This window comes from Alligator sinensis, unplaced genomic scaffold, assembly GCF_000455745.1.
Source record: "Alligator sinensis unplaced genomic scaffold, ASM45574v1 scaffold444_1, whole genome shotgun sequence".
Classification (NCBI taxonomy): Eukaryota; Metazoa; Chordata; order Crocodylia; family Alligatoridae; genus Alligator; species Alligator sinensis.
The window spans coordinates 2,450,972-2,472,182 of NW_005841886.1; the positions used below are offsets into that span (position 1 = coordinate 2,450,972).

Genomic DNA, 21,211 nt, shown 5'->3' on the forward strand with positions numbered 1-21,211 from the left:
CCACATGGTCAGGGGGCAGCAGGCTAGGCCCTATGAAGATAGACTAAAGGTCCTGAATCTATTCAGCCTCCACAAGAGAAGAGTGAGAGGGGATCTGGTGGCCGTCTATAAATTCACCAGGGGAAAATAGGTGAGGCTCTGTTTCCCTGGGCACCACCTGGGATAACAGGGAATAGGAGCCACAAATTGATTGAGAATAGGTTCAGGCATGATATCAGGAGGCATTACTTTACTGTTAGGGCCGCCAGGCTCTGGAATGGGCTCCCAAGCGAGATGGTGCTCTCCCCTACCTTGGGGGTCTTCAAGAGGAGGTTGGTTAGATATCTGGCTGGGGTATTATGATCCCAGCACTCGTTCCTGCCCAGGGCAGGGGGTCGGACTTGATGAACTGTTCAGGTCCCTTCCGACCCTAGAAACTATGAAACTATGAGTTTTCTTTGTCCGCAGCTTGAGGTACAGTTTCCCCCAAACCCCTGCACCTATCTCTTTGAAACCTGGCAGGCTTTGTTGCCTCAGCAGGGGCTAGCATGCCTGCAGTTTTGACCCCACTGTGGCTTAACACATACACGTGACATGAGTTTTTTGCTTTCAAGACTTTGAGGTGCATTTTCCCTGAAGCCCCTACACCTAACTCCTTGACACTTGGCAAGCTTCATGCCCTCAGAAGGGGCTACCATTCCTGCAAGTTTCATCCAAATCAGGGCAGAAATGACAAAGTTATAGGCTGTTTCAAGCTTCCCCATTATAGCCTATGGGCGAAACATCAAAACAGCGTTGAAACAGTGAAAGTGTTTCGAGAAAACGAAACAGAGCAGCAGTTTTGAATTGAAACAAAATTCAAAACAAAACACTGTTCCATTGAAACATCAAAACGCAAGTCAAAACAGAACAGTGCCGTTTCTCACAGCCCTAATGTCAAACTCATTTGGCCCCATGAGCTAGTTGAGGGTCACTGGGCCTGTCTGTGGGCCCACATGCAGCACCCACAGTGCCAGGATCAGCCTGTGAACCACATGCAGCACATACCAGCCCTTTCCAGGGCTTGCTGTGCATGTAACGTACACACAGCACAGGAGATCTGGGGCACAAGCTGTGTGCAGCACCCCACCAGACTGGCCCTGCATGCTGTCTCTGGGACCAGTCCAGATCAGTCTTCAGGCTATCTGTGTGTAACCCCAGGAGCTGCCCATGTCTCTTCATTCTCTGCCCCAATGTGAGATGCAGTAAGCAGAAGCTATGCTGGTAACATTTCACTAGTGAGAAGCAAGGATGAACCTATCCAGAATCCATGCCCTGTGCCACATTCAGTGCCAAGTCCAGCCCACACATAAGCCCTGGGGCCAGTGCTTGCTGCACATGGCTTGCAGACTGGACTCACTGTACCACCATGAGATGCACACTGCATATGGTGCCCTGCAGGACCAGCTTTGTGCACTAGCACTGGCACAGCCTGATCCAGATTGGCCCTAGAGCCAGCACAAAGAGCCAGTCCTGTGCAGGTGCCATATGCAACACATGCCCTGGACTGACCTCCTGTGCTGCATGCCAGTGTGTGCCTCATGTGGCACATGGGATTGGTTCAGAGATCCATGGGCCAGAGCATACAGCTTTCTGGACCAGATCCAGCCCATAGACCCTATGTTTGACACCCCAGACTTAATGGAAAGGAAAGGGGGATGGAACAGAGAAGGGGAGAAGAGGAGCAAAGAGGTAGACTTGGAGTGAAGGGACCGTGAAGGGAGAAGTGGGAGGGTTGGAGCACATGGCTGCTCAGCCCAGAGCTGAGGAGGTCCAGTCTAACTGTAGGTTGTTTTTCCTGAATGGCCAGAGTCCTCCTCTTGGCCGTTTCTTCATCTGCTGCTACCAACTACAGCCTTGGGCTGGTTCCTCTGGGACATTGTCCTCTAAGGCTGCATAGTGGGGGCAGGGGGAAAATATCCCATATGGTTGTAATGCCCCAGAAGGGGAGATGTTACCCTGCTTACTTGGCTCTTTCTGGAGGGCAATGACCACCCACGGTGCTGTCAGATTAGTGACCTGTGAGGGATCCCTGGTGTTTTCTAAGTTGTTAACTTTGTGCTCATGCTGCTGAACTTTGTGGGACCTGGATATGGCCTTTTAACATCAAGCACCATAGAACCAGCTGCCACACAGGAGTGGGCAATTATTTCAGCTGGAGGGACACTTTAGGAATTTGGGTGAGCTGTTGACAGCCAGGGTGCTAATCTGGCCTGATGTGGCAAGTTGGGGCAATTAATACTAACTGGACCAGACCTGTCTGCCCTGCACCCGGTGGATGGGATGGGGCTGTGGGAGGGCAGGGAACAGCATCTAGGAATGGGACAGGTGGGCAGGGGCCAGGGATGAGATCACGGGGCAGTGACAGTGTGGGACTGGGGCCTGGGGCAGAGCCCCAATCTGCTCCCTGCAGGGCAGAAGTGTGCAAGGAGTGGATCGTGGCTCTGCCCTGGGCCCCAGCCCTGCTCTGTCACTGCCCTGTGATCCTGGCCCCTGCCCTGGCCCACCCATCCTACTTCTGGATGCCACTCCTCACCTGCCGATGGCCCCATCCCATCTACCCAGCCGAATGCATCCTATCTGCAGGGGTCGCAACAGGTTTCCATGGAGACCTTCCCTACCCACTCTATCCGGCACCCATGGTGGTAGGTGTGGGGCAGACGGACCAGGGTGCCTGGGCAGTAGGGCCAGGTCTGGGAGTGGTGGAGACACTAGCAGTAGCAGCCAGAAGGAGCCACCACTGGGGCTGCCAGGAAGCTGTCTGGCCACCGTGCTGCCCCCACCCTGCCATGTGCCTAATGATAGCAGGATCAGCTGCATGTCCCTTCCTGGGCTGTCCCTTGCATTTAGGCCAGATGGGGCCATGGGACCCTCCGCAGGCTGGACAAAATCCCTTAGTGGGCCATATTTTACCCGCCCCTACTGTAGATACATATGGCCTGGTTCACTATGTCTGTGCCGTGGGCCCTGTTTCTTACACAAATGGAAAATGGGCATGAACCACTACCACAGCTGGAAGGGGCCAGGTCCATGTTAGCTGCTTTTCCCACCATAAATCCAGGCCAGCTAAAAGGAGCATCTAGTGCCCCCATTAGTGATAGAAAGGGGCATGTCAAACCCTGAGTCTTAGTTACAGAGCCTGCACTCCTTGTCCAAGGGGAAGGCAGCCTCTGAAGAGCTCTGAGTTGCCATGGGGCAGCTGGATGCTCTCTCCAGGAAGCCTGGATAAATGCCTGCCTTTAGCAAAGCCCCTTTCCTGACATGATTAAACCCTGATGTTCTTGTAGAGAATGACATCAATTATCTGCTAAAAATGGCCCTGGAGAAGATTGCCTTCCTGCCCTTTGGGTACCTTATTGACCAGTGGCGCTGGAACGTCTTCAGTGGGCATACCTCACCAAACCGCTACAACTATGACTGGTGGTACCTGAGGTAAATGGGACCATGTATGTGTGTGTGTTGTGTGTGCATGCATGAGTGCACAAGTGTGTCCAAGCACTTTTGTGTCCAGAGGAATGTACAGTGTATGCTTATATGTGTATTCGTTTGCACATGTGTATTGTTCAGGCATCTACCTGTGTACATGGGGTTTGTGAGTATGCATGCGTATGCATGTGCATGTGTGTATGATATGTATCCAGGTTGTAGCCGTATTGGTCTTAGAGGCAAAAGGAATCAGAACTCATGGTCAAGGGGATATCTTTTATTACACCCATTAGATTTTTGAAAAAAAAAAAATCTTTAATTGCAAGCTTTCAGACACAAGCACCCTTCTCAGGCATAGGAGAAACGATTATAAAAGGTCTTCTAGGAAGAAATGAAAGTTCATATTTCATAGGAGAGTTAAAGGTGTGGTAAAATCTCCTGTTTGGAACAGTTCATTTTATGTATGTTAGGCTCAGAGAAAAGTTGGAATAGTCTGTTTACCTCAAGGTTGTTTGGTGTGTGTATGATAGGCATGCATGTATATTAGACATTCATGCATCTACATGTGTGTTTGGTGAGTGTGCCATGTATGAGCACTCAGATGTGCACAAATATGTGAATAGGACAAGCTTTGTGCCGCTAATTATTTGAAAGGTGCACAGTAAAAACAGGCTGTGATACCCCCTGAGCTGCCCATGTCTCTTCACTCTCTTCCCTGATGTGAGATGCAGTAAATAAAAGCAACACCAGTAACATTTCCTCATAGAACATAGGAGCAAGAACAAACCTGTCTGGAGAAGACAAGGCATTGCCCCAGACCTCACACCTAGCCCTTTCAGGGTGGCATCACCTTTGGCCAACTTGTATGACTGCCCCAGCTCTCCTGCTGGCTGGCTACCTGTGACCAAGTCTGTGTTGCAGGATTTGGGAATATCAGAAGACACACAAGACAGCTCATTCTTGGTCTGGGTTGGTGGGTGGGTGGGCAGCTGATTGAACGAATGGATGTGTATGTGAATGGATAGATACATGGGTATGCATGTGATAGCCTGATATGTAGGTTGGTAGGTGGATAGACAGACAGGTTTAGGATGCCTCTATGTGCAGATAGAGAAGTGGGTAGATCTATGGGCAGATGGACAGACAGAAAGCTAGACAGGAGATAGAACTATATGCTATGACTTCCTACCTAGATATGCATAAGCTTGTCTCCATTGTGTTCCCCTTTCCTTCCCTGTCTCCCTTCTATACCCAGCACTCATTAACCATTGGTGTATCTGTTGCCTTCTTTCTGCCTCATGCAAATATTCATTATTCCCCCCTCACTCTCCCCACTTTGTTTACAGAACAAAATATCAGGGAATATGTCCTCCTATTGCAAGGAATGAAACCAACTTTGATCCTGGTGCAAAGTATCATATCCCTGCCAACACACCCTACATCAGGTAGGAGAGCTGCAAGTGACAACATTGACATTCGTGTCAGAACCAGGGCACAGCATGGGCAGGGTATGCAAGGGCAGGGGGAGGCCATGGGTTATTGCTAGGGTGCAGGACAGGGTTGTGTGAGGAGCCCAGGTCTGCAAGGGCAGGGACTAAAGGACAATACAGGACTGAGCCTGTGAAATGCATGCTGCACCTGCCTTTGGCCCAAGTGCCCTCATTTCACTCCCTTCATCAAAGAAAAACCCGCTGTTCAAGCTCTGAAAGATCAGCGGTCTCATCAGGTTGCTGAGCCAACCCTGTCAGGGCTCTTTGTTGCTCAGAATGATTTGAAAGATCATGAGAAAATGCTGATGGTAGGGAAGGGCATCACGACCCCCAGACGTACTTTGTCGGGGCTGGCACCTTCTCCCAGAGGCAGACAGCTGTGGTCACTCTTGGGGCCCATCTCTTAGTTTTCCATGCTGTGACACCTGCTCTCTTTGCAGATACTTTGTGAGCTTCATCCTGCAGTTCCAGTTCCACAAGGCCCTGTGCCAAGCTGCCAATCATACGGGCCCCCTGCACACCTGTGACATCTACCAGTCCAAAGAAGCTGGAACAAAACTCAGGTGAGAGGGATAGGGAGGGGGAAGGTGTATGTATGTGTACAGGCATCTGGGAGACAAAGGTGAACTACTCAGACCAGCGTCGCAGCTCCAGCAATAAGAATAGAAACAATCCCACTGGCAGACAGCTACCTTTCCCAGAAGCATCATCTCAACTCCCCATAAACATCCCTGGTGCAATGGTTCACCTGGGAAGTATGTGGTGATCTTACCCATTCTGGGGCCAGAGGGCTGGGATACTCTTTATTCCTATGAAAGGACTTGCTGGAGAAGACTTGCTTTTAATTCAAGTGCTGGAATTATTGTTTTTAGAACCACAGATCCCTGCTCCAGGTCCAAGCACAGGAAATGGGATGGGTGTTTATGAGAAAGGAGATGCTTTCAGAATCTTAGACTGGGGATTGTGTGGGTGTTCTGCAAATCTGAAAGTCTAGGAGTAATGTGTTCAAAGATGTTGAAGTGAGTTGGGAGCCCAAGTGCCATTTTCAGCACTGATGTAGGCATGTAGGAACTGAGTTTCACAGGAAGGCAGTAGAACTTACTCTTCTGTGAGTACCTCAATCACCCTTGAAACTAGTATGTGGGGACTTCTGACAATGTTGCTTCAGGAATCTCAGAATATGTCTAGGCTGCCTGAGGAGGTGGTCCTTGCAGGGTAAACTCAGTCCCACCTGGGATCTGAGTGAGGCAGCAGAGTAGAGGATTCAATGCTATTTAAACCATCTGTACTGGTCCCCTGGGTCCTCTGGGAAAGATGTGCCCAGAGCAGCAACAGCACTCTATGCCTGGCAAGCCAGCCTCCAGGAGCAAGGAGTCCTGAGCACAGTGTGGAGGTGACAGGCCAGTTGTGTTTGTGTGTGTTTTGAACTGATAGGCGTAGGCTGCTGCCCAGAATTGGCACTGCAGTCTGTCTGTCCTGCTGCTGTGACTCACATACGGGATCCCAATGAAAGCAGGAGGCCAATGCTGGAATAGATACTGGGTGATTATGTTTCATGGATGGGATTTTCCAAGCTACCATAGGTTGCTGTCCTATCTTCCCCAGCACATGAAGAACTAATGCCACAGCCCAAAGTCAAGCCACTTACCAGCAGCACACTTATACGATGGGGAACTCCCTACTTGAGAGCACGGAGGCGGAAAGGGATCTTGATGTCATTATTGACTCCAAGATGAACATGGGCCGACAATGCGAGGTCATGGTTGGCAGGGCTAACCGGACCTTGTCGTGCATCCACAGGTGCATCTCGAGTAGAGCCAGGGAGGTGATCCTCCCCCTCTATGCGACGCTGGTCAGGCTGCAGCTGGAGTATTGTGTCCAGTTCTGTGCGCCCCATTTCAGGAGGGATGTGGACAACATGGAGAGGGTCCAGAGGAGGGCCACCCGCATGATCCAGGGACAGCAGGGCAGACCCTACAGTGAGAGACTGCGGGACCTGAACCTATTCAGCCTCCACAAGAGAAGGCTGAGGGGGGACCTGGTGACCGTCTATAAACTCACTAGGGGGAACCAGAAGGGTTTGGGGGAGACGCTGTTTCCCCTAGCCCCCGCTGGCATAACAAGGAGTAATGGGCACAAGTTGATGGAGAGGAGGTACAGATTGGACATCCGAAAAAACTACTTCACAGTTAGGGCGGCTAGGAGCTGGAACCAACTTCCAAGGGAGGTGGTGCTGGCCCCTAACCTGGGGATCTTTAAGAAGAGGCTGGATACTTACCTGGCTGGACTCATTTGAGTCCCGTTTTTGTTTTTAGGGTTTGTGGGGTTTTTTTGGTTTTTTGTTTTTTTTTGGGGTTGTTCTCCCGCCCTGGCGGGGGGGCGGGGTAGAAGATCTATTAGGTCCCTTCCAACCCTAAAACTATGAAACTTAGGCTGCAGGGCTCAGAGCCCAATCCCCAGGTGTCTTCTCCAGTATCACCCTTGGGAGGGCTCATCTTCAGGTGTGCTCTTCCAGCCTTTGCTGAGAACCACTAGACCCTTTCCCTGCTGCTTTCTGTCTCCTCTACCCCATCCAGATGTCTTCTTAAAGGGGCTTCGTCCCTGGACAATGCTACCTGTCCCAAGGACTCCCTGACCCCGAATCACAGAGAAGTAGACCTGGAAGGGAGCCCCAGAAGTCATCAAGTTCAACCACCTGCCTAAGGCAGGAACATCCCTATCCAAGTCATCCTATACAAATCCATTGTCTAACCTATTAGCAAAATTATACAGTCAACCCTGACACAGCCACAAGACATAACATCCTAATCTGCCACGGGTAAACCAAGGAAAACATGCAGTCAATATCCTGCTGCTGCAGAGCTTGTTAAAATATGCTCAAGAGATCCCAGGAAGAGGGTCATTCCCACCCCTACCCCCTTGTCCAGAGGAGGGCAAAAATCCCTATAGCCCATACCAATCTGATTATGGGGTAAAATTCCTTCCTGACCCCAAATATGGGTATCAGTCTGACCCTGAGCAGTGGGGCACGATGCTCCAGACAGGAACCTCTGGGTTTAAGTCCTAGCATGAGCACTGGCAGACCTCAGTCCAAATCCCCAGCCCTGGCTGCAACCAACACCCAAGGAAGACTTAAAAAAGAACCCTGACACATGTAGCAGTGGGAGGGGGGAAATTGCTTGTGGCCCCATGTGACAAACATCAAAGCCCAGAATCATGGAAAATACCCATAATAGTAGGCATAGCTACTCCTAGATCCCCCCCTGGCCGCATCTACATGAGATTCTGACTGCGCATTGGCATTCGAAGGCATCACCTTTCCTTGTATGACTTGCTTTCCAAGCAGAGCCCTTTGCAACAGCCACCTGGCCACTCATTTTAATATCAATCAAATGTCAAAATCCTTAGGGTAACTTTGCAAATCTAAGCTGATTTGCTAATCAAGGGGCATTGTTCATGGTGCTGCACATGACATCAAATGGAGATGGGGCCTGTCCCAAAGCAGTTACAAAGTGAGAGCTGAATGCAGAAAGGAAATGCAGAGTGGAGGGTGTCATCTTCCTAGCAGCATAGGACCATTGGTATCCAGAAACATCACTGTCTTATAATTGAAGCAGTGTTCAATTTAACCATTAGCCAATGCTGGAGTGGAGGGAGTCCTTGAACTCTTATGTAGTGCCATCCATTGTGATGCCTAGTATGGACAGTGGCCATGAGAATTGAGTGCTTGTCCTTTGCTCTGCAAAGCTCCAAGGTCTGTGGTTTTTGGCCCTGCCCCTCTCTGTGTCTCACAGTGGCATTTCTTATTCTGGTTCTCTGCAGTGAGATGCTGAAAGTTGGTTCTTCCAAGCCATGGCAAGAAATCCTGTTCACTATGACTGGCACCAGAAGTATGGATGCTGGGGCACTGTTGGACTACTTCAAACCTGTGACAGAATGGCTGGAGCAACAGAACAACAAGACCCAGGAAACCCTGGGCTGGCCAGACTTTGAGTGGCGCCCGCCTGTTCCTGAGGGCTACCCTGAGGGCATTGGTAAAGCTCCCCCGCTGTCTTTTTGCCCCAGAGCAGGGTCTGGGGTGGCTGGAAGGGGTGCAAAAACAGATGGAGTGTGACATTGTTAATCCATGTGCACATGCAATATCTGCTGGTGCATGGTGTGCTGGGATAGGGAGAAAGAATGCAGCATAGACTGGTCACCAGCTCAGGTCTAGAGATCACTGTTCAATCATGTTTCACAAGGTACTTTACCTCACTATTAATCATGTGCCATGGGTCAAACACAGCTGAAGTGACCTATGGTCTATTCTGTTCCAGTAATCCCTGTCCTCCTGATGTAGCAGATCATCTTCCCTGTGCTGTCTCTTGATTGGCTGATTGGGAGGGTCTAGAATCCAGTACTTGTCCTGTTGACACCTTGCCCTGTCCAAATAAATAAGGACAGATGCTCCACCAGCTCCCACCTGCCTGCTGGCTTCTCCTATCACTTCTCTCTCAGGGACCACCAGGACAGGAATGCAGATACTTCCCAGGTCTCCATCACGTCCCCAGGCTGTGCCTTCAGTACTGGAAAGGGCTCAGCCATGGAGTTTCCAAAGAGGGGTTGCTCTCTAGAGGGGAAAGTTTTCTTTCCTGCCTCACCATTGTGTTTTCATCCCCGTCTCTTCCTAGATAAAATAGCGGATGAAGCACAAGCTAAAGAATTCTTGGCAGAGTACAACCAAACAGCTGAAGTGGTGTGGAATGCCTACACCGAAGCATCCTGGACATACAACACCAACATCACTGACCACAATAAGCAGATCATGGTATGAAAACAAGCTATAAGCAACAGTCTGACAGTGAAGGCAAAGGCAGGCAGACAACACAGAAAACTAGAGCAGCCTCTGCTCCTGCCAGGGAGCTTCATCCGTGTGTCAGGAGGTACCCTCCTCTAGTATCCTTGCCCATGGCCAAGAGGCATTTGTAGCTGCTCCTTGTTTACAGATTAGACTTGGTCCCTGGGCAGTCATGGGGAAGAAATGCCTTAGTTGCCCGTTGCATGCTGCAGCGTCCTTAACAGTGACTTGTGTCTGATGGAGCCCCATGGGGCACTTCCTCTGCTATCCCCTCTTGGTCTTGCAGCTGGAAAAGAACCTGTTGATGTCCAATCACACCCTGCAGTATGGCATGAAGGCCCGGCAGTTTGACTACTCCGACTTTCAGGACCAGAGCATGAAGCGCATCCTTAAGAAGCTGAGCGACATTGAGAGGGCTGCATTGCCCAAGGATGAGCTGGAGGAGGTGAGCAGGATTGGCAAGAGAGTGCTCTGAAAGTGCAGCCAAACATGTCCACCCAAACACCCTTTCAGGAGCCTATCGTCTACTCCTGACTTGTGTAACATGGGGCAGATTGTAGCTGCCAACCTGGTTCAAGGGGAGCCCCTGGAGAGAGTGCACTAACTGCTTTCCAAACAGAGGTGAACACCATTTCTGCCTCTAAGGAAGCACTCTTCCAAAGACTATAAATCCCAACATTTAGTGTGCCCAGGTGCATGGCACGCTGGGGCCTGGATTCTCCCATAGCACCCTCCTATGAAGAGTGAGGGGTCCTCTAAGCTGCTTTGCAAAGTTCTCCATGTTGCATTTGGCCTGAGGGCTGTGCCTGGGCCCTGCATTGATGAGAGAGTTGAAGAAGGAATTGAAGAAGGATGTAGAGGCAGGCTGATCCCAGGTTGCTGTTGAGATCACAGGGTTCCAGTTGAGATCAAAATAATGAACCCCAGCTTGTATTTTGTGTGATCTGAGATCATGTGTTTTTCACCATCCAGACAGTGATTGCACAAAGTGTCCTTCCCTCTGTCTCGATCTCTTTCTATGAATGATATGGCAGTACAAATATAATGCAGCCAAAATCATTTCTACCCATCAGCCTGGAGCCTTGGAAGGATTGGGGCTTGTGGGCTCTGGCAGGCTCAGGCAAAAAGCACCTGCTCTTATTAAAATGCAAATTATTTTCACTCGCTGAAAGAAAATTTAAAAAGTAACAGTGAGCAAGTCAATGCTCAGAATAGAAGCATTTCTCCCAGCTCCCAAGCATGTGAATGTGAAAATCTCATTGTAAAGAGATCCAGGCTCTTCTGTTCTGACACAGTCAATAAATGGTTAATAAAACAGTGAGAGCACTGTAATGAATGGGGGGGGGAGTGCATCTACCACCCTTTCTGTATGGAGGTGGCACTGCCAGCTGTATTTCATTGGATCTATTCTGTTGACACCTCATGAAGATTTCTCCTTATCCCCCATATGGCTGGGTCAGTGCTGTAGGTGCACTTGCTCTGAGGTATGTGAGGGTTACTGGCACTCTGAAGGGTAGGAAATGAGGCCCATAACTCTGTCTGTGACTCATTTATTGAGTCTGGATAAGCTTCTTCCCTCTGTGCCTCAGCCACATCCACATTCACTTCAAGACACACACAGGTCTGCGTTCTGGGCAGTGGTGAGACTGAACTCATTCATGTCCGTAGAGTGTTTGGAGTTCTTGCATGGCAGGCACTAGAGCAGGGTAGCTGGTGCCAGTTAGTGGGCAGTGACGTATTCCCATCTTCTACCATACAAGCAGGAATCCTTGTCTAACGTGATCCAATTTCTTTCTCAGTACAACAAACTTCTCTCGGACATGGAGACCACATACAGCATAGCCAAGGTCTGCAAGGAAAACGACAAGTGCTATCCACTGGATCCTGGTAAGTTGTAGAAAAGTCTCTGGAGGACTTTCCTTGGAGTTCTTTGGAGATGCCCTAGAAAAGAAGGAACCTCCACCTATAGGGCAGCAAACAGGGAGGAAAGTTCATGGATGTTCTCAGAGGCCCATGTAATTCTGATGTTAAACTCTTGTGTTTAGCTCCAAAGCCTAAAACCCATCAGGAGCCTAGGACCGAGTCAGGCCTGACACCATTTGCCACTGCCTACTTTGTTGCCATGTAAGAACTGGCATGTCCCCTGCTGGATGAGGTTCTACTCCTGAGCATGTGAAACACAGATGACCATAGAAACTAGAGGAAACTATGACCAGTGATGGTTCTCCCAGGAGGATTTTAGGAGTAGGAGACTTGGTGAAGAAAAGCAGAGGGAGAACTTTGTTGGGGAACAGTCATCTCACCAAGTGCGTTATGGGCATGTGGAGAGGGTTACGGTGGAAGGATTCGCAGAGAGGAGCCTGGGAAGGGGATGAGCCTTGGGAGCTGTGCTTTTGTGCTAAGCTAGGGTAGACGGGGAAGGGAGATCTTCAGGCCTCTCCAGGGTCTGTCCAACAGTGGGAAGGTACACAGCAGGGAGACTGAGAGTTTCATTTTTTTTTCTCCCTTTGTAGACCTTACCAACATCCTCGCCACCTCAAGGGATTATGATGAGCTCCTTTTCGCCTGGAAGGGCTGGCGGGATGCCTCTGGGAATCAAATCAGAACCAAATACAAGAGATATGTGGAGCTAAGCAACAAGGCAGCCAGACTCAATGGTCAGCTTCCCGTTGTGGTGCCTGTTTCTCCAGTGGAAGATGGCCCTCACAAGCCTAGCTGCTCTCAGCCATTCTGCTTCCCTACTGTCCCACAGCCACAGGCCACCAGCTCCCTGCACTCACTCCTGAGTCCCTTACTCAGACAAAACTCTCTTAAGTCTGACAGATCTATGGGTAGTCAGTGCTGCTCAGAATTTGGGCCTCAAACAATATCTAGAAGTTTGATCCTGCTCTAATAGAGATGAATTGCGAATGGATCACAGGAGCTTATTGAAAGCAGGGTACTGAGTGCCATGCAAGCCCCATTGACTTCACTGGGTCCTCAGTGCTTCCTGGAGGGGCTCAGCACCACCCAGGTTCAGGGGATGAGTCAGGACTTCAGGGTTTGTTGTGTTATCTTGTGAAAGATCCTTGGCAGCTGCTGCTCTTTCTGCACCTCTAGTATCCAAGTGATGTGAAGGCACCTCCACCCAGTGGAGGAGGGACCCCACCCGATGCCTTTATGTCCTCTATTTTTCTCTTGAAGAGAAAAACTGAGGACATAAAGGCATCCGGTTTCATATCAATAGAGGACAGAGGACAACTGGACTGTCCTCTATGATGGCCACCCTATTCTCAAGCAGGGTTATGTGAAAGATTTTCAAGGGTGCTGCTGTGGCCAATTTGAGCTACCCAGCATGACTTTGTTTCCAGGAAGGGTATGCTGGGTGAACTGGGAAGCAGGTGCAGCAGGAGCCCCTCTCTTGCAGCCTTTCCTGGTCCACCCCACATGCCCACTTCTGGTAAGAGAGGTGTTGGTGACTGGAGCATGAGTCCTAGGCACCAAACATGGTAAGGATGCTGGAATGGAGGTAGACGGTGCCTGAGCTGACAGCAGGGGTCTGTGCTTGGCATGGGCTCACCCAGACACCCAGATGAATCTGCCTGGCCAGAGTCAGGGATCCCCTTGCTGCCTGGCCCCTCCTGCACTTCTCTCCCCTCTACCCACATATTACTGTAAGGCAACAGCTACTTTGTTAACCCTTTCACAGCACAACCAAATGAAGACTTTTACAATCACAATCTATATGCAGATGAGCGCCTATCTATATGGCACCTGTGAAAGGGTTAATGGAGGAGAGGGTGAGTGAGGCTGACATGGGGACTTCACATCAGGTTCCCACTGTGAGCCTGTAGCCCATGGATGAGCCCAGGCTGTGGCAGGGTAAGACTCTACCTGGACCTTCCACCCCTCCTTCCCCTACTCAGCACAACTCCGTCCCTGCCCCACATCTGTGCCCAGGGTGCAGAAATAGCTAGTTATGCCCCTGGAACCCAACTAGTGTTGTGTGCCCCTGGTTCCCAACTGGGTGTTGTCAAATTCAGAAGAGCTATGGAGGGGTGTCTCAGGTCTGAAAAAGCTGAGAACCACTGATTCAGTGCTGGCTATTTTCAGTGGCTGATAATAATGCTGCTGGTGTGCCTTGTGGGCTGAGACTATGAGCTTTGACAGAGGCAAATCAGGATGGCAATGTGGGATGTGAACATTAGAGCTTTGTCTGGTTACAGTGGGAAAAGCAGACAAATTAGGAAGAAGAGTTTGGGACCAGCCACAATGGTCCGAGGGCAGGGCATGATCAGGAACCTGTCATCCTGCAAATGAGGTAGCAGAGATGTGTCTCTCCCCCTCCACCCCCACTCCATCCCCACCTACCCCACCCCCCTTCCCCCCCAATCAGGCAGTTCCAAAGGCTTCTTTTCTCATCCTGCCTTTGGACAGGTCATGCTGACAATGGTGCCTTCTGGAGATCCCTCTATGAAACACCCACCTTTGAAGAGGACCTAGAGAAGCTCTACCTGCAACTGCAGCCCCTGTACCTCAACCTTCATGCCTATGTGCGCCGAGCCCTCTACAACAAATATGGGAAGGAGTACATCAACTTGAAGGGCCCCATCCCAGCCCACCTGCTAGGTAAGGCCCTGCTGGGCATGGATGGGGTTTCTCTCTGTTGGGAAATGGCATTCCTTAGAGGGCACAGATGTCTTAAAGGCATCCGTTCCCTGAACCCCAGACCACTGGTTATGGGACAGAGCATTCCCCAAAGCTCAGTGCCACAGTTGGGCCCAGCTTGTACAAAGTGCCAAGGTCAATGGGAGAGTGCCAGGTGCTGAGCACTTCAGGAAATGCAGTCCCAGTATCCTGACCTTGTGTGAACATTGTAGCCTAAGCCATGTACCCACAACCACAAAGGGAGTCAGTGGCAGGTCCCAAAGATGGACCTTGGGGTCCTGATTTGTGGCCGCCTGCTTTAAGTGATAGGATGTTCTTCCCCCACCCCTTACCCTCTCTGGATTCTTGAAGCCAAACCAAAACCTGGTGGAAGCCAGCCCAGCTCTATTACTGCTAATCCCAGGTCCTTTGCTCTAGGGGCTGAGTGCTCAAAAAACAATGGCCTGAACCTCCCAGCACCCTAGTGAGAGAGAATCTTGCCATGCTCCCCCCTTGCAGAGATGGAGAACAGAGGAACAATAAGATTGAGTGACCTGTCCAGGGTCACACACAGTCTGTGGCAGAGCAGGAAACTTAATCCAGGTCCCCTTGGCAAGAGCCCTAATCCCAGTGCTCTGACCGGTTAGACCCTCCATCCTCTCACTGGTGCTAGTGCAGTTACATTGGTTTATGCCAAATCTTCATTGAAATGTGTTGTACAACAGTGGAGCTTTGCAGTCATGTGTTATGTTGGGAACAGGGCCATGTTTGCGGCATGTGGAGGGACTCAGACTGGGAGGTAGGAGGGTCACTAGGGAGGGGCAGAAATCGTGCTGTCTTGGTGGAGGGCAAAGCCTTGACAGAAGCCCTTAGGCTTCTTCACAAATAGCCAAGGAAGGTGATGTTCTGGCTTATTAAAGGATTTGGAATAACCATTTGCTTTTGTCCTTCTCTCTTTTTCTCCTCTTTTCCCTGATTCTCTGCCCCTCCTGGGTTTTCTAGGAAACATGTGGGCCCAGTCATGGTCTGCCATTTTTGATCTGCTGACACCTTTCCCTAGTGCCACCAAAGTGGATGCCACCCCAGCCATGAAAAGCCAGGTTAGTGAGCTTGCACCATTTAATGCTTTTTCCTTTCTATAGGATGCCCACCACCCTTCTTCTCTAAACCATCCCAGGACTCAGTGTGCTGTCTGCTCACTAGACCCCATGCTTCTCACACTGACCCAAATACGAACCGGAAATCAATGGGACACCCTTTTAAGCTATAGAGACAGGATCTTGCAGAGAAGTTGAGTTCTTCTACTAATTCATCCTAATAATCAGGCTATGTGGATCCTTCTAGGTCCAGCCTAGAGGTAGAACAGACTTTAATGGTCAGTGTTAGGCACAAGCTGGGAGCCCCTCGTAGTTTGTGTCACTTGCAGCTTCCTAGGCATCTTCACAGATGTCAGTCTCAGGGAAGTCCCTGAGCCCACAATAGCTATCCTGCATTTTCTGCTCACCTCCCACAGCCAGAATATACTCTTCCCTTACACCTTCCCCCCCCAGGATAAGGCTGTGCACCGACATCCTCTTCCCCATCACCTCTGGTCACTGTCAGAGCTCAGCCCCAGCTCTGCAGCAAGCCATTTCCAAAACGTATTCCCTTTGCTTACTCACTTCTGCTCTCCCCTTCACTCACTGTTCTGAGGACCAGATCCTGCTCCCATACAATAAGAACTTTGCCCCAAGGGGATCAGGATCGCAGCCTAAACTCAAGAGTCAAGAAGTGGAGCTGTGATACCAGCTCTGGCTTCCTGCCATTCATGCAATTGCCAAAGCCCTTGTGTTTTCTCCCACTCTCATAGATTCATAGATGTTAGGGTCGGAAGGAACCTCAATAGATCATCGAGTCCGACCCCCCGCATAAGCAGGAAAGAGTGCTGGGTCTAGATGACCCCAGCCAGATACTCATCTAACCTCCTCTTGAAGACCCCCAGGGTAGGGGAGAGCACCACCTCCCTTGGGAGCCCATTCCAGACCCTTGGGAGCCCGTTCCAGCCCGTTCTCATGCACAGTCTTCACTGTCTCTGCAGAACTGGACCCCCAAGAGGATGTTTCAGGAGTCAGACAATTTCTTCACCTCTCTGGACTTGATCCCTATGCCCCAGGAATTCTGGGACAAGTCCATGATTGAGAAGCCATCGGATGGGCGGGAAGTGGTGTGCCATGCCTCAGCCTGGGACTTCTACAACCGCAAGGACTTCAGGTGCCTCTGGGGAGCCAGGGAAAGGGCTGGGAGGTACTGTGCCCTTCAGGAGAGTTGGAATTGAGCAAAGCAGAGGAATCTAGCTAGAGCCTTGGCCAAAAGGCCTGCTGCTGTTGCAAATCCCATTCCCTGGAGGCTTTGTAGTGCTGGCACCAGTGCCCATTATACTGCACTCAATTTGGCATTGTTGCTAGTACCCAGATGGCCGTCATACTAGTTTGTGACTAGCTAGGTCCCCTCAAGCATCAGTGGAACTCCTGGGTGTGCCCAGCAGACTCCCAGCGGCTCCTTGACCTGGAGGCTCTTTGCCTACTGCTGTCTGGCACGTACCTGAGGCTTTGCCTGTTTGCCAAATCCAGCACCAGGGCCGGGTTTGCCCTCTCTGCCCAGAGATGGAGCAGGGTAAAGAGCAGTATCATAGCCTTGGTCCAGGACAGCAGGCAGGTGCAGTTCATCACTGCCTGCAAAAGGATCTGAGCAGAGCACCAGAAGAGCCAGAGAGAAACTGCACTGCAGCATAGGGCTGTCAGCCCAGCATGTCTGCAGGACCATAGAGGAACTCTGCTTCAGCCCCTGGAATAGGGATACTGATGTGGTGAATGACTCATTGTGTGAGTACACGTGAGTGAGAAAGAGTCTAGGTATAGCACCCCTTCTCCACCCCCATATCTTCTATCTGTCTCTGTCTGTCCTTGCCCTTGTCTCATGCTAGCTGTTGACCTCTGTGTTCTAGGATTAAGCAGTGTACGGTGGTGAACATGGATGACCTGATCACTGTGCACCATGAGATGGGCCACGTCCAGTACTTCCTGCAGTACAAGGACCAGCCCATATCTTTCCGTGATGGAGCCAACCCTGGCTTCCATGAGGCCATTGGGGATGTCATGGCCCTGTCAGTCTCCACCCCTAAGCACCTGCACAGCATCAACCTTCTTCCTCAGGCTGAGGATAATATGGGTGAGTTCAGTCAAGCCCATTACTACTCCATAGGTCTCCCATGGACTCAGCAAGCTAAGGCAGGCATGGAAGTCAGGGCAGTGCTGGAAGTCATGGGAGACAAACTGTCTACTTGGAATGGGCTGCCTCACATCCTCCACATACCCTTGCCAGACAATGGAGCAGCTCAGTAACATGGAGGAATCTGGTCATCTCCCCTCCAGGATGGAGGCCAAGGGGAACAGGGAGAGGGTGATGTTCAGGCAGGAAGATTACTACCGGGAGGTACAGGCAGACCTGTACTATTGGCTGCCTCCTTGCTCTGACCCTTTGATGTTCATCAGAGACTGAAGGAGTGTATGAACTGCCCTGGTTTTGAGAACAAAGCTGGGGGGAGGAAGGGTGTCAGGGACACAGTGTGTTACACTGTGTTGCAGCAGTGCTGGGTCACTGATAGCAATGTCTTGCAGGACCCCTCCTAAATTCTCCGCAGGTCCATGCAGTGGCATTGCTACCAGGGCATTGACTGGGATGAGTACGGCTTTAACAACTTCCCATCCTCTGTCCCACTCCACAGAGAGCGACATCAATTACCTGATGAGCATTGCCTTGGACAAGATTGCCTTTGTGCCTTTTGGCTACCTTATGGACCAGTGGAGGTGGAAGGTGTTTGACGGGCGGATAAAGGAAGATGAATATAACCAACAGTGGTGGAACCTCAGGTCCTCCTTGGGCTTCATCAGCTGGAGGGGTTGCAGAAAAGTGAACTCCTGGACAGCACATAGCTATTCTTGTCTGAGAGCAGGGTCTTCACTCTAAGCCATGGCCATACCCTGGCCTGGATAACACCTCCCCATATATGTGAATGGTCCCTCCTTCCAGTGGGATATGATAGTGCATGACACTCCTTGCCATTTCTTGCTGCAAGCCCACAGGTCTGTACTCTACTTCACCAGCCTCCAGAAGACTGACTAAATCTCTACCTGCTGCCAGGCCACTTCATCCCACCCCTCACTGGCCCTGGTCTGTTCTAACTGCTGCCCCCTTCAGCCCTCCTGCCCCAAATGCTCCCTATCCCAGTTACACTAAGCCACTTGCTTCCTTTTTCTTTCTGGACAGAGGTTCCTAAGCCTCACTCTTCTCTTTGTCCCCTGCAGGTTGAAATACCAGGGCTTGTGCCCACCTGTGCCCAGGTCAGAAGCTGACTTTGATCCTGGTGCCAAGTTCCACATCCCTGCCAATGTGCCGTATGTCAGGTAAGGTATCGTGCAAGTCAGCACTCCGTCCTCCACACTGAGCCAAGTGAGAGTGGGTTAAGTCAATCTGTAGGTAGCCCAGGACCTGAGAGGGGTGGGGAACAGTGACCAGGGAAAGGGGCTGACAGTGTGGGACAGGCCTATGAAGTGTGTGTGCACCTCCAGTTTGTGGACCGGACATGGACTCATTGGTCCTCACCTAATAGGGATGTACCAGGCTTCTGGGCTGCAGTTTCTCCACAGTCAAGCCATAAAAGCTGTGGCCACCAGAAATGTTCATGCTTAAATGTCACCCTAATGGATAACAATCCCCCTGAGCTGCAGGATCACGGGCAACCTACAAACTTCTGTGGGGAAGGGGATGTTACAGAGCAATTATAGCAAGTCATATGCTGGCACAGGCTGTTTTCAGAGAGCACCCTGGGGAGGTGATGGGCCATGGCCCCTTAGGTGTGTCCAGTAATAAATATTGGATCCCTTGCATCACTTAAGTCATGGTCCTGAGCAGGGCCAACAGGACAATCAAACTTGGTGCTGACACCTGGGGAATTTGCAGAGCAGAAAGAGTGAGCTGCTAGAATGTCTCCTCCGCACCAAGGGGGTGGGAAAACTTGTAGCCCCTGAAGATCAGGCTCAGAAATGGACATGCAGCACTCAGAACTTACCCTATGCAGCTCTGGCTGTAGGGGGCCTCCTCTCTGCTTGCAGATACTTCTTGGATGGGTGACTCATGGAAAGTCTGGTGCTGCAGTGTTGTGTGTTCAGGACTGCATTAACAGCATTGCCAGTGCTCAGTTATTGATGATGTGCGCCCTGTAAGGCTGCAGGTCACAATGTGATACTTTGGGCCAGGCCTAGCTTCATTCCTTACATTGTTGGGCATTCAGCTACCCCTGTGGCTTCTGCTGGACCGCAGCTCTGCACGTGTCTGTGCACATCCATGTAGCCACATTCTCTGGCCCAGCTGAAGACTGATGTGGATGTGGATGTCTGCTCCCCTGGCAACTCAGAGCAAACTGCACATCTGTGAACAGGCTGTCGCTCCACCTGACTTGGAAACACCAGAGATGACCTGTCTATGCAGCCCAGTCTCACTCACTTCCCTCTGATGCATTTGCAGGTACTTTGTCAGCTTTGTGATTCAGTTCCAGTTCCACCAAGCCCTCTGCAAAGCAGCTGGACACACTGGCCCCTTGTACAAGTGTGACATCTACAAATCCAAGGAGGCAGGGACCCTCCTGGGGTGAGTATGCCAGCAGGGAGAAATGTGGGCCACTTCCAATGAGAGGCCACTTCCCAAGGGGTCTCCAGCCATTTCAGCTCCATACTCCAGCTTTCACAACACTTTGCTAACCCCCGAGATCTTTGCACTTGTATGATGGCAGGCAACTGAGGAGCCAGATAATTAGGTTCTATTCCCAGATCCCCCAGTGACTGCCTGGGAAAGTGACTGTGGTCAGGATTTTCAGACCTGTTCAAACACATGACTCCAATGGATTTCAGCAGGCACTGGGAGCCTGTGCACCTTGGAGGAGCTAGGCTTTCTGCAGCCTAGCCCTCAGCAGGTGCAATACTAAATGTTGATCGTGTGCTATGAGAGCTAAGTGCTGCTCCTGGCAGGCAATGATCTGCCCTGAGCTCCTGCCCACCCCTACCCCAGGTACTGACATGGGGAGCCTTAATGTGGCCACTGGGGTCTGAGTGGCTTTGGGCACCACTGCTTAGGTTTGTCCTTCACCTGTTCCTCCTTCCCTGCCACATGGTGGAGTTGAGGTGGAGCAGAGAGGGTCTCACAAGTGCCTCAGGGGAAGGGCAGGAGCTGCCTGCCCACCGTGAGTTAGTGCCAGCTGCTGTCACAGAGGAGGCCGCCGTCTGCACACATGGGGCAGGTGGGTTGCAACACTGAAAGCTGCCACTAGATGGCACGTTGGCTTCTGTAAGCACTCAGGCTTCTGTTTAAGGAGGTACCCCAAATTCCCTTTTTGCTGAGATCTAGATCTTCCTGTGGGGGCTGAGGGATGAGAAGGACTAAGGGTGCTTTCCCTGAGTTATAGCTCCATGTTCACACCACCTGAAACCTGTTAACCAGTCTGCCTACCAGGGAATCAGCACCTACACTGCACCTTCCAGGGAATCAGCTGGTGCCCCAGACCAAACCCCACATCCACCCACCTGTGCCCAGCCTTCATCCCCCTGCAGTAGGCTTTTCCTGTGTGTCATCACAGTACACTCTGGAGGAGGCCTTTGGCGCAGCCCAGCACTGAACAGCAGGGGCTAGAGCAGACTCCAAGGGTCACTGGCAAGTGCGAGTACCTCTGGGCAGAGCCTGCTGCTGCAGGGCCTGATGGACCTGCTTCTGCTTCCACAGGAAT

The 21,211-nt window shown here is 51.0% G+C and overlaps 1 protein-coding gene across 1 annotated transcript in view; it reads left to right on the forward strand.

Moving 5' to 3' along the window:
• ACE (angiotensin I converting enzyme) overlaps nt 1-21,211 on the forward strand; it is a 58,518-nt gene that overhangs the window by 34,916 nt on the left and 2,391 nt on the right. Inside the window, 16 exon segments of the mRNA XM_014516985.2 lie at nt 3,306-3,450; nt 4,791-4,889; nt 5,375-5,497; nt 8,757-8,968; nt 9,605-9,741; nt 10,058-10,216; nt 11,571-11,658; nt 12,285-12,428; nt 14,188-14,379; nt 15,400-15,497; nt 16,475-16,647; nt 17,381-17,604; nt 18,161-18,305; nt 18,741-18,839; nt 19,960-20,086; nt 21,208-21,211. The exon segment at nt 21,208-21,211 is cut by the window's right edge and continues 180 nt beyond it. Of these exon segments, the coding sequence (XP_014372471.2) occupies nt 3,306-3,450; nt 4,791-4,889; nt 5,375-5,497; nt 8,757-8,968; nt 9,605-9,741; nt 10,058-10,216; nt 11,571-11,658; nt 12,285-12,428; nt 14,188-14,379; nt 15,400-15,497; nt 16,475-16,647; nt 17,381-17,604; nt 18,161-18,305; nt 18,741-18,839; nt 19,960-20,086; nt 21,208-21,211 (2,169 nt within the window).